This window comes from Hibiscus syriacus, unplaced genomic scaffold (assembly GCF_006381635.1).
Source record: "Hibiscus syriacus cultivar Baekdansim isolate YM2019G1 unplaced genomic scaffold, ASM638163v2 tig00112518_pilon, whole genome shotgun sequence".
NCBI lineage: Eukaryota > Viridiplantae > Streptophyta > Magnoliopsida > Malvales > Malvaceae > Hibiscus > Hibiscus syriacus.
In genome coordinates, this window is record NW_024063354.1 from 194,613 (window position 1) to 213,703 (window position 19,091).

General features: G+C 32.0%; 1 protein-coding gene across 1 annotated transcript; it reads right to left on the bottom strand.

Moving 5' to 3' along the window:
* Positions 1–5,501: 5,501 nt before the first annotated feature.
* On the bottom strand, positions 5,502–7,663 carry LOC120181228 (protein NRT1/ PTR FAMILY 2.11-like). Its single transcript, XM_039186397.1, is given in 6 exon segments — positions 5,502–6,361; positions 6,364–6,518; positions 6,605–6,946; positions 6,948–7,162; positions 7,250–7,467; positions 7,542–7,663. Coding segments are annotated over 6 exon segments (1,782 nt in total). The 5' UTR covers positions 7,645–7,663; the 3' UTR covers positions 5,502–5,612.
* Between the last annotated feature and the right edge of the window lie 11,428 nt (positions 7,664–19,091).

The following is a 19,091-nucleotide window of genomic DNA, read 5'->3' on the forward strand; positions in this document are numbered from 1 at the left end:
TTCCAGTCACAAAAACCGTCGTCGATGTAACCTATGTTATCCTCCTAATCATATGATGTCGTATTTGTAATCAATTAGCCGTTAGAATCGAGTGAGATCACGATTTTCAACTTATAGTTCACACAGTATAAAACGTCGATCGACCTTCGATCGGTCACGATTTCATAGGGATTTTGGTCGTCGGGAAAGGGGAGCCGGCGTAGTTTTAGGGGTTGAAATGAAACCTTTCAAAGTTTTAGGTTTATTTTAAAATTTGTGTTTTCTTTTATATATATAAATAAAAAAATTTAAATTTATCAATGTGTGACACGTGTCACTTAAGGGGAAAATTAACACCGTTTACGATCCCGTTCACCTAAATGGATAACGTTTGTAACGTTAGACAGTTGGATGAGTCAAAAAATAATTTAGGTACCTATTTTAGAAAAATAGTATAGTTTGGACACTTATTTTGGTATTAAGCCTTAATAATAATTGTATTGTGGCATATTATAATTCAAAATGTTATTTATTTATTCTAAATAAGGGTGTTCACTGTTTGATTTTAATCAAATTAACCAATCTAACCGAATTAATTCGATTAAACGATCAGTCACGAAAATTAATTCGGTCAGGAAATGGTTAATTTTTTCTTAAAATTCGGTTAACAGTTAATTTAGTTCAAAAATGATTATTTTAACCGAATAAACCAAAATTATATAATATATATATGTTCATGTTTCAGTCCAGACCCGTTTAAATATTAAAACTCAAATGAATTTAAACCTAAACCCATTAGTATTTTTAAGAATCAATGATTTTTAAACTCAAATAAAAAAAAGTGCTCAGATTAATATAACCTAAACCCGTTATTAAAATTTCATATTAGTTGGTTATTTGAATGAAATGGATAGGCCATTTCTCTTTTTTTTAATATAATGTCTACATTAAATTATATTTTTTATTTAATGAATAGATATTGTTTAAATTAGATGCAAATTGTTTTTTGAACTGAAAAAATATTCAATTTTTAATTGAATTAGGATAATTATAATAAACTTCGGTTAATTAAAAATTGATCGAATTGACCAAATTTATTGGTCCGATTAATAATTTTCAAACGAATTTCGATTCGGTTAATGATTAAAAGAAAAAAGTTTGGTTAATTTAATTCGGTCAGTGACTGAATTAACCGTTTGAACAATCCTAATCCTAAATAGTTATCTATTTATTCTAAAACTACTATATAACTAATAATAATTTCGATTATAATAGAGAGTGTTTCTAATTAAATATTTTATTACGAGTAACGTAATATTTTTTAATCTAAAGAATTTTTCGTTGAAAATAGATATTTAATGTTTTCGACATTACACTTTTAGATGTTGACATATACTGATAGTTAAAAAATTGTTATTTGATACGTGTAATGTTTCTATTTTTTATAATATTTTTAAAATTTAAATTATAATGTTTTCTTCATTTTCATGTGTATTGTCTTTGTTCTAAGATAGAAGTTTCAAGGGTATCGTCATGTATCAAACAATGATTGATTGATTTTATGATCAAACATTTAAACTTGTAACGAAAAAAAAAAAGTAAAACATCTATTTTAACGAAAATTTCTTTAAGTATTTAAAGTTAACTTCGGATATGAGTTAAACATCTATTTTACGTCAGACCTAAACCTTTTTATTATAATAAATTTTTATCCTTTTTAATCTAATTAATCGGGTATATTAATCTCATCCGAACTTCATTTAAAAGTGACAATTACAGGAAACATAATTTTAGGTACGATATGAACTTCATAAAGTGATTATGGCTTGACGCACAAAGATCAGATTGGATGAGGAGTGTAGAGACCATGGATGGACCTAGGTGGGAGAGTAGGGTAGTCGTTCCACTAAAAATATAAAATTATTATATATTTAAAATATTTATATGTATTTTTTATTAAAATTTATTTTCTCTTATGAAATTTTATAAGTTTAAGTTAATACATGAAATTTTATAAATTAAAGTCATCGTTAGTAGAAATCAACTTCCACTTTGCTTCTTAAAATGTGCTTCCAGTTAACTGAAACAGTAGGGACTGACGAAGATGGGTTACAGAGATGGATGAGAAATAGATGGAGATAATCACTTTTTCTAAAATTTTAAAATTATTTTTATTTTTTAATTAAATTTTTATTTTATTCTACTAATATTTTATAGATTTAAAATTTAAAATTATTTGTTTAATATAAAATCTTGCGTTGGTTTATGATTATATGTTATCGAATATAGAAGTGGTAATTGCTGGCAAGTCCAAATTACTTGGTCTAAAGTAAATGCAATACCGAATAGGCGAATGGTCCTTATCACTCGGGACCATTTCATTTATTTATTTTCCATTAATCCAAGATATTAAAATCATGTATAATTAATAAATAACGATAAAGTAATTTAGTAATTAAATGATATTCATTTCCGGTATATTACAAATATTTAATTAATCAGGTATATAAAGTAATTTATGTAAATAAACTATTCATATGTACATTTTTAATTTAGTAATTATTCACATATACAATTTTTTTAATAGTATTCGTATGTACATTTTATGTAGTGATTAGGGGTATTTATTCAGCGAGTCGATTGCAAGTTGGTTAGTGCTCGACTCGTGCTCTTTAAAAAAATTTGTTACTCGGCTCGACTCATTGCTCGCTCGTTAAATTTTGACTCGTGCTCGTTAAGAAAAACTTGTTGCTCGACTCGTTACTCGTTAAGCTCGATGCTCATTGTTATCGAGATTTTACCTTATTTTCTTAACTAATGGTAAAATATAAATACTTATAAAATTAATATAAAAATAATTTAATAATTTTAACAAAAAAATTATCAAAGAGTGTATGAAGTAATTTTAAAGTCTAAACTTTAAAGTAACAATACACAAATACATTAAAATAATAAATAATGTTGATTTTTGAGTATATGAAATAATTTTTAAGATAATACTAAAAAAAACTATATATTTTATTAACGTGTTGCTCGCGAACTTATCGAGTCAAGTTGGACTTTGCTCAACTCAATTCGTTAAGGTCTCGAGTCGAACTCGAGTTCAAGTCGAATCAACCCGAATCAAATTTTTATCGAATTTTGACCGAGTTGAATTCGAACTGCTTAACTCATTAAACACCACCAGCAATGATTGATCTTTATATTTAACTCATTAAGCACCACCAGCAGTGAATGATGTATATATATAATCATCAATGCCAATTTTCAACATATCACAACCCTAAGATCAATCAAAATCACCGAGAAAATGGACAATAATTCTATCAAGATTTCACTTGCTATAAAAGTGCCTGAAAAATTAAAATTTTAAAAGGAATCTTAATTTAGTTATAATTAAATTCGAATTATTTTAAGAATTCTTCTAAAGTATCGTGCAATCATTTAAGATCTTTATATTTTTGACATAAAATATAGAGAAATAATCTCAGTGACAAAAAAATCGTAGATAATATACGATTTTGACCATTTTTTTTTGGATTTGCGAAAATGACAAACAAAATCGCAATGCATCTCTAATTCGCATTGCGATCTCTACTATCGCAAATTCGAGTTGCATTTCGCGTTGCGATAGTCTACAGTTGTTGCGATTTTCCAAATTCGTTGCGATAATTTAAAAAAAAGATTTTATTTCTTAAGAATTTTCTCTAAAAAGATAGTATCCGCGCGGATGTGTCGAAGACACGTACGGACCACGACCACGAGACGGCAGCGGCGGCGCGCGAGAGTCTCCCTTGTTCTCTATCACTCAACAAGGAAGTGGGAAAGCCAAGCCTTAAATATCATTCCCAATAGTGTTTCCAATACTATGTGGGATTGCGCATTACCAACACTTGTTTCCAATACAATGTGATTATTCAGGAAACAATTAACAATCATACACCTTAAAACAACTGAATCAGCAACTAATTGTATTAGTATTATACAATTAAATATGTCATAATTAAAAGTCAATCTACAATCAATCGAGATTATTGCAATTTTAAGCAAAACATTCAAAAATAATATCACTATTTAAGGCTCAATCCCACATAGTATTGGGAACAAGTGTTGGTAATGCTCAAATCACACATAGTATTGGAAACACTATTGAGAATGGTATTTAAGGTTTGGCTTTCCTACTTTCTTGTTGAGTAATAGAGAACAAGGGGGACTCTCGCGCGCCGCCGCCGCCGTCCCGTCTCGGGTCGGGTCGTGGTCGTGGTCGTGATCGTGGTAGTGATACACGTCCGCGCGGATACTATGAGAAAATTCTTGAGAAACAATTTTTTTTAACTATTATCGAACACTTCGGAAAATCGGGTTTCTGTAAATCATTTAAAATGTGTAATTTACTGTTTCATTCGGTCTAATCAACGTGAATTGAATATATATATATATATTGTATGGCAAGTTAGACAATTATGTGAGGAGTTCTGGGTTGAGGTAGTCTAAAATAAGTCTAAGAAAAAACACAATCTAAAATATTATAAAGCATGATCTAAAATTCTATGAAAATATAATATTTTTTTGTTGTAACATAAAATATCATGAATAAAATTTACACTAGAGAAAAATATAAGAAAAAATTAATATTTTAGATTGTACGCAACCTAAAATATAATATTCATACATTTATCAATCTTATATTAAATGATTGTATCCAAGAATCATCTCAATTATGTAACGAAAGGGAAAGGCCAACAACAACGATAAAATGTCTTTCATGATCACCTTGTTTGTCGGGCAAAGTCTCCTAAATCTTCAATCTTTGCCTTACTTTAATATACTTAAATATTTAAAATTATCATTTTATTTTTGTTTTTTCTAATAAACAAATCAACAAAAATATAAAAGGTATCACATAAAATCATTCATAATACATGAAAGAATTGTTATTATTTATTGATGTCTCGAGTTTGAACACATAAATACCAGATGTATGAACGTTCAATGTTAAATGGTTGAGTGTTATATTTGAATAAATACTATCTTATACTTACCATAGATTAATAAAAAATAGACTAAAATTAACAAAAATAAAAGGGTAAATTACACGTTTAGTATATAAACTATCAGTTTTTGTCCGTTTTAGTACATAAACTTTCAAAAATTTTAAAACCATACATAAGGTTTAATTTTTGTTTCACTTTGGCACCTCGTTCAAACTTTAACTTTAATTTTTGAAAAAAGTGAAAGTTTAGGAACTAAACGCGTTAAGTTTTTAATGATAAGTACTAAAATGAAACAAAAACTAAACGTTAAGTATGATTTTGAAAAAAAAATAAGTTTAAGGATTAAAATGGATCAAAAGTGATAATTTAGGTACTAAATTTATAGTTTACTCAAAATAAAATATATATAATGTGACACAAACGTCACCAAACATATATTTATCCTAAAAAATACACATGAATCGGATTCCAACTTGTCGTTTTATTATGTTTGTTTTGTAGTAACTTGTCAACGCAACATAGAATTAAATGCAACATTGAATATTCTTGCTGGACATTATAATCTAACGCTAAACAAAAGAGGGGGTTTTCATCTAAACTAATCTATTCATTATATATGAATCTTATTGGACATGAGACTTAGGGTTTGTCGGATTTCTGTTTCTCGCCATTAACATGAAGCTCAAGCTCAAGGGTATCGTCGTCACCGTTTCCTTTGTACTTGTACCATCTTGCGCATAACAAAAAGTATCCCATGTTTAAGATTGCCAACCCAGCAATCATGTAATAGTAGTAATCCAATCTTCCCTTGTTGAGATCCTCCGGTAACCAATTTCCGGCAGCCGTGCCGTCGGTCGTTCGATGAACAACTAAGATCAACAAGCTACTGAAATAATTCGAAGCCGCCATGCCGCAATAGAATAGAGATCCTCCTATGCTCTTCATGTTCTCGGGGAACTGCTTGTAGTAGAATTCGATTAGGCCGATGGATGCAAAAGCTTCCGCCAGTCCACCGAGGATGAATTGAGGGATCAAAATCGAGGCCGACATCGATGAGATTGCGCCTTTTCGTGGCAAGACTCCGAGAGTCGGTTTCGTGAGAGCTGTGTTCCTCCGATGTTGTTCGACAATTCCTGATACGAGCATGGTGAGTACGGAGACAAATATCCCAATGCCGACCCTCTGGAGCATTGTAATACCCCCTTGTTTCCCTCTTATTCTTCGAAGAAACGGGACGATGAGCCTATCATAGAAGGGTATGAAAAAGGTCAGGCTAAGCATCATGAAGACGACATACGACGCAGCCGGGATCTTGAAGTCGGTGTTTCCGAGTCTTCTGTCGGACTGAACGGCTTGGAAGACAGCATATGTATGCAATTGAACAAGTGTAACACAAAGATTTGAGAAGCCCATATAGGTAGCACTCTAAACACGCATTTCACTTCTTCCACTTGCTGCAAGCTGCAAAGTCTCCACGGATCCGCTGCCGATCCGTCGCCGTTTATTTCGTCTTTGGGCGTAACGATCGCTGCTTTGTCCAGGAATCTGATGAAGAAACAAAAGTACCGAGTCAGTATCGAATACAAGCATGTATCGGATACGATTGTCGAAACTAATCATAGTCCGATTACCGGAATTGGTCGGTATAGGGAAGCTTGGAGTTGAGAGATTTGGGAGGAATATACTTGAAAAGGGAGAGCCAAGGTTGCTCCACAGGTTTCAATTTCCTTTTCTTGATGGCTACCACCATCACTTGTGCTACACTAGTCATTGGACTACCACTAGCTTTAACTTTGACATACATTTTGGTACCAACGAAATACACAACGCAAGCTATGAACATGAGACTCGCCGGAATCCCAAGGCCAATAGCCCAACTCACGTTCGACTGAACGTAGACGATGAGGGTTAACGATATCATCTGAGCAAAAGTGAAGGTGAAGAAGTACCAATTGAAGAAGCTATCGATCCCTCTTCCCAGATTCTGTTTTGGGGTTGAATTGATCCACTCCAAACGCCAAGTTACACGGCCGGACACCCCCGGCTCCCACCACCATCAGCCCCAAACCCGCCAGCAAAAACGCCAACTGTCCCGTCGTCGGCCCTTTGCATTCGCCACTCCCTTTCGCCGCACACCGGTGCGGATGCATCTCCGGGATAGCCGCTGTTAGTTGAATTGCTAGCAACCCCTTAACGAAACCAAAAAACAACAGATCAAAATCGGTAGTAAAAGCAAAACTCGTCAAATTTCCAGTTCGAGGAACTTTTTTTTTTACCAAGAAAGAAGCAGAAGTAGCAAATCCCAAGGTCTTGTACCGACCAAAGTACGTATCACAGAGGAAAGCACCGACCAGAGTGCTGAAATTCGCGGTTCCATTGAAGACATTGATCACGGTGGCAGCCGTAATGCTCTTCAAGTTGAAGACGGTAGTGAGATAGATCAACAAGTTGGCTAAGGTACCAATGGCTCCCAGTTTCTCAAAAGTTTCGTTCCCTGTCATGAAAATGATCCAGTCTTCCATCAACACACTACAAGCTCCCAAAACAAGAAAGAAGCAAAAGTTTTACCTATAATAAACGGCATGACTTTCCATCCTCTGTAGTTGATTTCAGGCTCAATTCTCTCCTCCTCCACTGTTTCCTTCTCACTCTTCACCGTTTGATCACCCATTTTTTGCCCTGTTTCTTCACACACTGCACAGCCTGATTTATATTAATTGCATGTCTCCAACATTTTTAGTGTGAATATAACTAGCCTACATGATTGAGAGGGGCAAATAAGTTTGGTATTCCGAACTTTACCTGCCCCACTGTTCTCGCTTCTGATTGGCAAGCTTGTCAAACCTCTTTCCCTCAAATTAGTCCATGGATACTGTAATTTGGTGTTCAAAGGTTGAAAAATGTCAATTAAATTAGAAGCTTTTGGGATATTCCTGGAAACTTTTCCACGTGCCCTTGAGTCGAAAAAGACGGCTCTGCCCCGCTCTGTTCAACTTTAATTTTTTTTGTTGAAAGAGTTCAACTTTAATTTTTACATGGCATTTTAGGGATCGGATCGGATTTTGGATCCATCCAATTTGGAAATTATAAATCATCACCCAATCAAAAAATATGCATCTTTATTGGACTCAAATTTGATCCCATTTTTGAAATAAAATTAAAATATGATCTAATTCAACTTGAAATAAGATATTTATTAAAAATATTATTTTTATTCAATAAAATAAAGATTTAATTGAAGGAAAATAATATATGTATGAGTATTATTGTAATTATCTCTAAATATTAAGATAAAATTGTAATTATTTTTCCAGATATAGTCGAGTCTTGTATTTTTCACCATAAACTCAAACTCGACTCAACCTAAACATAATCATAAAAAAAACCTAACTTAACCCGATATTCTTTTATATATTTGATCCGATCGGACTTGTCAGTTCTGGTCCCATGACAATTCCTACTCACAAGTCTAAACCAAATTGTTGTTCTCGAGTGGAGCATTAATAATTGAATTCATGGCCGTGTCGTTCTTTTGTTCCTTCTACGAGTGTAAACGAGACGAGTCGAATTCGAGTATTGTTGAGTTCGACTCGACTCGAAAATTTTGAAACGAAGCTCGACTCGACTCGAAAACTCGCGAGCTTAAAATTTTCAAGCTCGACTCGAACTCGAAATCCTGAACTGAAGTTCGTGAGCAGCTCGAAAAGGCTCGAAATAAAAAAAAAATCTTAAACTTAACTCGATTGAAGCTTCAAACTCGAACCTTAACCTTAAATACATGAAAATCTTAGTGTATTTAAAAAATCAATAGATAAATGTTAATATTATTAATAATTTATTTTTTTAAAAATAAAATCTTAATATATTATATTTTCTAGTTGCTCACGAGCTTTTCGAGTCGAATATCGAGTAGCTCGTTTCGGCTCGTTAAGAACTCGAGTCGAGCTCGAGCTCGAGTCGAGTCAATTTGATCCGAGTATTTATCGAGCATTGATCGAGTCGATCTCGAGTAACTCGCGATATGTCTCGTCTCATTTACAACCCTAATTCCTTCCACTGAAACGTGAATGGGATGAAAAAATTTGTATACCACGGATTTTAATTTGATCCGATTTAATAAAATTATATTTATTATAAATTTTAAATTTTAAATTTTAAATTGAACAGTGAGAAAATTAATTTTATTTTATTTTGAAATAATTATGAAAATATACTTATATATTATTTATTAAATTTTAATTAAAATAATTTTTGACAATTTAAATAAAATTGAAATCAAATTCTATTGCGGTATCCTCGGATCATATTCAAATGGAATCGTTCTTAATATATGAATGATTGGGCAATCTAGGTATGAAAAGCTGTCGAAACTGATTTCAAGTGCATGGAAGGTATTTGCTAGGCTGGTTCACACTTCTATTCCATTGTTTTAAATGAAAAATACACCGTCAAAATTGAACGAAAGAAACTATAAACATTTGAATCAAATCTTTTTCCAAAACATCCATATGTCAAAACTGTTAAAAATTGATATTTTATTTAATTTTTAAATTTTAAAAATATTTTTAAAAATTTAATTGTTAAATTTAAATAAATAATAAAAATTAACAAAAGGTGTAAGTATTAAACGTTGATATATCATAATGTCTATAGTATATTTTAACATATAGAACTTAAAAACTTCATTTATATTTTTTATAAAAAATCTGGAAACTTTATTTACCCTGGGTAAAAAAATCTGGAAACTTTATTACTTTGGGTAAAGATACCTGGAAACTTTATTGACTACAAATAAGATATAAACATTTTACCGTTGCTGTTGAATGAGCGGAGTTAGTAGTGGTCCACTTGGCGAACAGCGGTTATGATTATATTATCTAATCCTATAAACCCATTGTTGGTAAAGTTGTTTGAATAATATTGTTGGTAAAATTTCTTACCAATATACTTGATATTTATTCAAAAAGCTTATAAGCTTATTCACATGTTTATCATTTATTAATCAATAAATCATGGCCCAAATATAAACCTATAAAGATACTGGGTACACAAGTCAAATATGCACTGAAGTGCTAAACTCAATATGACACATAATGTTGTGCCCACCATCTGCACTCAGTATCATTTAGTGCTAACCCGAATATGAAACAGAAGGTCGTGCCCACTATCTGCATTAGGTATCCTTTAGTACTAACCCGAATATGCAGCCTGGTGCTGGACTTTATGGTATGCCAACTATACTGCATCCCTCAATTACTTATTTGGGCATATATTCTATTTTCATTCGATCCATGGCAATGTATATCAATATAATTTAACATTTGGGCAATTCTTACCCGAATTAACATCCATGTCAATACATCATATATATACTTAGTGATAAATGCATTTTATATTCAACTTTTGACATATTTAGAACACGTCAAATATATGATAAATGACGTAAATGTCATGCTAATATAAACTAGGTAGACCCATCTCAAGTTCTCCTAACGATGTATGAAACATCAATGTATAATGTCATGCATGCATTTCACTAACTTTGATACTCTATATACAATTCAAAATATAAGCCTTGTAAGTTTTAACTTGATCCTTTGCTTTTGATTTGGTTTGATCCCAAAATTTATCACAATTTCATTTTCTGGCAGTTTGCACTATCTTTAAAGAAATTTTATTATGTGTTAATATACTCACTAAAAAATTATCATGTTTATACCACTGGAAACTAGACTCAAATAAAAGTATAACCATATAAGGTACTTCTTCTAGTTCAATTTGTACAATTTATAGTGAATTTTCAAAGCTGACTTACAAAAGCTATTTTGAGCAGAATCCGCTGCCCAATTTTCTGAACTATCCTCAATTAAAAATTCATATCTTTTTGTATACATTTCGAAATCAGTAGCCGTTTATTTTACACAAAAATAGACTGATATAAAATCCAAACGGTATAAATATCATCCTTTAATAACCTTTTTATAAATTATGATGATTTTCTAAACTTAATATTCAAAACATAACTCTAGGCAAATTTCACTAATTTATATTTTTAGCTTATTCACTAATTCTATTAGCTTACCAAATGAACATATACGCATGAATCACAAAGTTACACAACATTAGGAGTTACTTATTACCATAGTAAATCTATCATTGACTCATCACAAGCCAATGTTTTCTAGATAACATAAATACAAATTAAATATGCACTCACCTGGTGTCCTTAGCTTGCAAAGCTTCCTTAGAAATTCACATTTCATCCTTAAGCTTCTCCTTAACTTTAATATTGTTTGATCTTGATTTCAAGCATAATCTAAATGAACACCATTTACAAAACATATACTATTCAAAACATATGTTAGAATCTTACTAACATAGTCACACATTAGAAAATAAATTCCTAAAAATCTTTTGATGCTCATTTGATACAAATTCCATGTCATGACATAAATGTCGACTTTAACACTTATAATTGACCATTCAAGTCCCTTTTATCCAAATTCATCAAAACTCCACATAACATTTGTAATACCCATATCCCGTAATACCTTTCTGTACACGAAATACAAATGCCACATCACTTTTAAAATATTTCCTCTTTTAAAAACCCGTAAAATTTTTGTTTCCAGATTTTCTTAAAACATAACGTTTTTAATATAAAACAAAACGTTAATTGAAATATGATAAGAGATTCTACTTAAATACAATTCAGAGCATTTTTCATACTTTAATTACATGCCAACTAAAATTTTCCAAAACAAACCAGATTGTCCTATAATTACTGAAGAGTCAAATGCACAACTAGGCTATTAATCTTTTACTTTAGAATAGTTTATACTCTGATAATTATTTATAATATCAATTAACTCTTTTTAATTTATTATAAACCTTATATATTTTCACCCTTAGTGCTAACATGGTAATTTATCAACTTCCTATTTATGTTCATTTATTAAGATGCACATGTAGTGCCTATACGGTAGTTCATCAACTCATGATGAATTCCATGGGTTGCACACATCGTGCCTGTACGGGTATTCATCAACTCATGATGAATTTCGTGGGTTGCACACATCGTGCTTGTACGGGTATTCATTAACTCATGATGAATTCTGTGGGTTACATACATCGTGCCTGTACGAGTATTCATCAACTCATGATGAATTTTGTGGATTTGCACACATAATGTTTGCCCGGTTATTCATCAACTCATGATGAATTTTATGGATTTGTACACATAGTGCATGTACGGTTATTCATCAACTCATGATGAATTCCGTGGATTTGCCCACATAGTGCATGTACGGTTATTCATCCACCTAGGATGAATTCCGTGAAATGCACACTTAGTGCCGAAATGGTTATTCATCCACCTAGGATGAATTCCGTGAAATGCACACTTAGTGTCGAAATGGTTATTCATCCACCTAGGATGAATTCCGTGAAATGCACACTTAGTGCCGAAACGATTATTCATCCACATATGATGAATTCCATGAAATACACACTTAGTGTCGAAACGATTATTCATCCACCTAGGATGAATTCCGTGAAATGCACACTTAGTGCCTATTTGGTAATCACCACATACACATTAAGAAATCATACATATATGATTAGTACAACATATAGTTACACATTTAAGTGCACTCACCTGGCTTTCTCGTTATGTATCCAAAACGTAAGACTGATTACTCCGGTGCTTTGCCTTTGCCCTTAGTTTTGCTTGTCTCAGGAGCTTGGTTTCGATCTACTCAAGCATCTATTAAAATATGTACCATACCCAATGTTAGTATATTTCCTAACCATTATACTTAAACAATACTAAAAAATGACATATCATTAACTTTCTATAACAATATCAATCTATTTTTAACATTTCTGGCTCAATAGTATCGATACCCCTACCATGGTATCAATACTACTATACTATGGTACCGATACCATTTTTTGTATTATGTGATCCATGGTATCGATAACATCCTCATAGTATCGATACTCCCCTCTTGATACTGATACCACTTGAATCGATATCGATACTACCCAACATATTTTATTGATTTTAATCCTATAATATTAGTACTGTTCTATCAGTACAAATACCCGTGCCCAGAATTTCCAGAATTCAGCCTGATAATCACCCAAATGGGGTTAAATTTCGCTATGTTTATACCATACAATTCTAGTAAACTCTTCTTTACCTATCCATACTAACTTTCCTTCATTTAGTTTCTTAAAACATCTAAAATCTTCCAAGAACATTCAAATTCTAAGAATCACACCACTTTTCCTAATATGTTCTTAATCATATCCAATGCTTCTAATATCTCATTTACCTTTTTGACAAGTCAAATCTATCAGTAAACATCGATAAACACTCATTTTTAGCATATTACTCAAAAAATCATTTTCTTAAATCTATATTATCTCATCCATAACTTAGTTTTGATACCATTTAATCTATATCACTCAATGCTTCAAAACCCAACCAAAAACGAAGGAATAAACTAGTAAATCGAAAACTCACCTGGGCTTTTTCCACGGGAAGGAGAAAGAAAGGAAGATAGCTTTTTGATCCTTTAATTTCCTCTTTTCTTTTCTTTAATACTCACTAAAGAAAATGAATTTAAAATTCATTCTCTTATAAAAGACTAAAATGCCCTTTTACTTATCCTTTGTTACACTTTAGTCTAAACCACTAATCTAAATCATTTCTCATCTTTTACCATTTAATCAAATAAATCCTCAAATTTTAAATCTTTTCGATAAATTCACTTACATGATATTTGGGGTATTACAACATTTTCACTTAAGTTTCCAAATTTTCCATATTTGTGATTCGATCCTCAACTTTTACAAACTTTCCAAAATGACCCAATTTCACATTTTAACATCAATTTCAACACACTAACATTAATTTCCAGCATAGTAAATGAACTATTGAATAATTACACATTGATCACATAATTTTTCATAATTATTGAATAGGTCCCTCAACTTTTAGAAAATTACAAATGGATCCATACAACCTTCTAAAGGTTGTAGAACCTTCTAAATATCATTTCTACGCTTAGGGAATTTTTCCCCATATTTCCCCTTATTTTTCTTCTTTAGGAAAAAAGTCCAAGGTTAGGGATTCATAAATTTTTAACTTGTTTCAAGCATGAATTCAACCTCTAAACAACATTTCAAAACTTCTTACAACCAATCCCTAACTTAATTTAACCAAATCACAAATTTCCCTAAAATTTAGTGTTAGGTCAAATTCAATATAAGTAGTTATAGGTGATTTTAAACATCAATCTAAGCATTCAAGCAAGATTAGCATGCAATATTGATACCAAATGATAGAGCTCTTCGAATATATTGATTTCCTATTTCACACTTTAATAAAAAAAACCAAAGGAAATTGCTCAAAAATAAAAAATAAAATTTCACTTACCTTGGGTTTATGGTTCACGCCTATGGTGGATGAGGATGAGCTTGGTCTCATGAAATTTCTAGTTAATTTCATGTTAATTTGTCATTTATTAAACTTGAATGAATTTAAAATTCATTTAATGGGAAATGCCAATTTTACCATTAATGAAACTTGATAATTACGTCCATACCAAGCCACATGCTACTTATCATCTTTCCAAATTCGAAAATGAACAAATTATTATACCCTTTACAACTTTGCCCAAACACTTTTCCAAAATTTCAATATTGTCATTTTCATCCAACGGTCCAAATTAAACATAGAAATAAACTCTCAAATCCAATGATCCATATTATTTTCCATCATTTTAAAATATGGAAATAATATTTCTAAGCTTAATTTATCATCCTTCAAATTTTCTCAAAATTCTGATTCGATCCAGTTATCCGAATTTTTACCAGACTTTAACACTTTATAGCTTTTAACACAAATTCCGGATTAAAAATCCGATTCCCATGAAAATATAATTATTGTGGTTAAACTATTCATTTATGGGATAAAATTTCTTTTTCAGAAAATTACAACTTTTGTCCCTAAACTTTTCAAAATTTATAATTTAGTCACAATACTTTCAAAAATTATATTTTGGTCACTAGTTAAAATTTGGGGTATTACAAAAGATGTTGGTGTTGAAAAATAGCATTTTTACAGATATCCTTAGGTAGTGTATGTGGCACTTTAAATTGACTAACTAGGGTCGAGGCCCGACACTCGCGAGGAGTGAGTTAGTCAAGGGTGTTGCATCTGATGTAGAGATTCCAAACCTCATACTTGGTAGACTAGTGGGGTGCGTGAGCTCTGAGATGCAGAACCCTCAGTCACACTATGATGTCTACCATAGAGTACAGAGTGAAGTATACGAGTATGCTCACTATTGCATTGCACTTAATAGTTCGAGCATATGATGCACACTTTTTGTATGGTTTAGTTGCTAGTGTGGCACAAGGCTAGTGAGCTCAGTGTTCGAATTGTTTTCGTGCGCATGTACTTAGGAGGAGCAGTTGAGGAGCCCTTTTTGAGCAACAACTTCTAGACCGAATGCAGAGCAGGCTACGTCTTGAGTTATCTCTTAGAGGGCATGTATTATTTGTAGACCCTTATATATTTCGAGTCGTAACTTATTTTGAAACATTGGGTTGTATTACTTTGATATACTTATTTAGGAGCTCCTCGATATACCTATTTATATGTATTTCTGGTTGCGTTATTTATTTTAAATGGTTTTAACTCATCGTTTTAAATGGGTAATAAAAGAATTTTTTTTAAGTAAGCTACTCCGGTGGTCCCGTATGGCATTCTAATCGGTCGACTGTGTGTCGTACCAATTTAGGGTGTTACAAATAATCTATATATAAAAGTACTTCACATTACCATAACCTTCACTCTAGACTTTTTATATTTTCTCTTTTTTAATTAATTATTAGTATCTAATTATTAATTAACTAATCCATATCGAATTTTACAAAGGTCCATTATAAGGGCAACACTTCCAACCCAATATATTCCATTCACAATTATCAAGATTCGAACATTTGGTTTTATTCAAAGAATCTAGAGCCTCGTACTATAGACCAACTGATTATTGGTATTTCATTCCCAGAGAAATTCCTTACCCTAAGATATATTCGTAGCTAGCACGTTTCAATTCTCGTTATTGTTGTCCCTTTTATACATCCTCTAATTAATAATAGTTGCATGGACCAAATTACCTCATTGATTAAATGAATGATTGTTTTTCTTAGAAGTCACATGTTCAAACACCCACGATTGTAGTAGAGTGATTGAACGTTCATTGTCAAATGATTGAGAGTATTTAGAATATATACTACTTTGTAATCATATCAGCTTAATAAAAAAATATAATTAATAATAATTACGTAATTTAGTTTGGTGGTTTTTTCCAGGCATTATTATATTAAAAAAACCCATTAATTATTTTTTTGAGAAATAACCTCAAATCATATGAGTTAGAAAAATACCCTCAAAATGTCCATATAAGACTACCTCGCGTCCTATAAATACGTTTAATGGACCTTACATTTTATATGACGCGAGACTCATTAACTTTTTCAGATAAAGCAATTTAATTTTGGATAAAAGCAAGCATGGAATTCTTTTTTCGTAAAACTGATTTGGAGTTATTTCTTAAAAAAATAATTAATGAAATTTTTTAATATAATAAAGCTGTGTTTTCAAGTACTTAGCTTCTTACATATATTCAATAAATGGTAAACTGATTGCTTAAACCCAGTAATATGATCACGTAGATTACCTCCTCCTTCCATCTCTAGCGTATATAAGTTTTAAGTTTCAGGATTTTTTAGTAATTAACCAAAAAAAATTAAACATGGTTAAAGATTTAATAATCGTGGGATTTAAAATGGTAAAACTCGAAAGTTGGAAGACTCAAATTGAAAAGACATAATACAAATAAATACCCCTAACATTTGACAATATATGCAATTTTGTCCCTATTATTTTTTTCGGAATATTTGACCCCACGTTTTATTTTGGGTCAAAAAGCACCCTCGTTGGATGAAAATCGTTAGTAAACTGACGGTCAACGCCTGAATCTGACTCAACAAGAACATGTGGAGGGAGATGCTGATGTGTCATGTCCATATCATAGTAGATGATGACATAACAGATCCACGTAGACTAAATGATGACATGACATATCTTTTAGTCTACGTGGGATGCCATGTTAGCAATTTTTTATAAATAAATAATTAATAATAAATAATTTTTTTATTAAATTAGTAACAACAAATCAAATGTTGTCACGTGACAAATGGATTTTTTTTATTAAATTGAGATAGGAGAGATTAACCTTCACAAATTTTGCAACCCATGAGATTTTATCCTAAGTCTAAGAGATAAAAGGTTTGACGCCTAACCACCGGGCCAAGTCACTTGGTAGTTATTGAATGGCTAATAACAACATTTAAAGTATATTGTTGCCATCAAAATTACCACTAACACAAGCATTTTTTTAAATTTATAGTTATATTTAAATTGTTAGAATTATTTGAGTCAATTTAAATTCATATTTAAAATTTTAATTAATTTTAAATTTATAAACTTTAAAAAAATAAAAAATAAAAAATAAAATGAGAGTGTCATCCCACCCAACCAAACCGATCCCACACCGGTGGTCTCTGCTGCCTCCGATGAATCCTATGCCTCTGGATGCTTGTTGAGAAGAAGCAGCGGCGTCAAGGAAGGAAAAAATTGTGGTTACAACTCTCACTCCGGAAACTCTCATTGCACCCTCTACGTTTGCTCCTATTTCTGTGGTTGAAAACCCTATTAATATTATCCTTGATAACCCCTCCATAACTCTATCTTCATCTTCATTTCCATGGCTGATTTGAGCACTGTGCTTGTCAATGGAGCCAGTGGCAGAACAGGTTTTTCCCTTTGTTCTACATCTTTCATCGCTCTCTTTAATTGCTAAAAAGGGTTTCTCATTTTTGTTGATTTTTTGAGTTTTGTTTTGTCAATACTACATTTTGGTTTTCTTTAACGTTTTACAGATGAAAAATGTTGACATATTCATTCCACGTATGTTTCTTCCTATGTTTACTTCATTTAACTTCCATAACTGGCCTTGTTGAAGTGAATCCCAGCATCACACCTGTGACATCCACCGCGCGCCAGCCTGTGAGTCATGAACGCTCTCGGCGACCATCTACGGTAAAGGAAAGCTCTAGACGTCATGTTGATAATTCTAAGCAAAAAGGAAAGTTGTCTACCTCCCTACGCAAGACCCCGATGACCATTCTTTGTGCTCGAAATATGAACATCCAGTCTACTCCGCCTCTCTCTTTGGCAGCCAGCTCTAATCGATCGACCATACATAGTGCGACGTCTGTTGCACTTAACTCCGCGAAGCATGCTGCCGATGCTCCACCGATTATTCCTCCCCACTTGGAAGCTCACTTTCTCCACCACCATCCGATCCCACTGTGCAACAACTTGATCAGTTGCATTTGGATCACTCGACTATTCTTACCACAAGTATGGTTCTTGATCTCCCTGAAGGCTCTTTCGTGGATGCCGACACTGGCTGCATGGCCATGATAGAATAATGGTGGTTTGTGGTCCACGCCTATCTCCCTTTACTATTTTATGGATTTAAAACTTTTATTTTTTTAAAGTTTATAGATTTAAAATTAATTAAAATTTTTAAATATGAATTTAAATTAACCCAAATAATTCAAACAATTTAAATCTAACTATAATTTAAAAAAAAATGTTTGTGTTAGTGGTGGTTTTGATGACAACAATAAACTTTAAATGTTGTTATTAGCCATTCAATAACAATTAAGTGACTTGGCTTGGTGGTTAGACGTCAAACCTTTTATTCCTTAGACCAAGGTTCAAATCTCATGAGCTGTAAAATTTGTGGAGGTTTTAATCAATTCTATCTCAATTTAATAAAAAATTCATATGCCATGTGGACATGTCACGTCAACATTTAGTCTACGTGTATCTCCCACATCATCATCTAACGAGGGTGTTTTTTGACTCAAAATGAAACGTGGGGGTCAAATGTTCTAAAAAAAAAATAATAGGGGCAAAATTGTATATATTATCAAATATTAAGGGTATTTGTTTGCATTATGCCAATT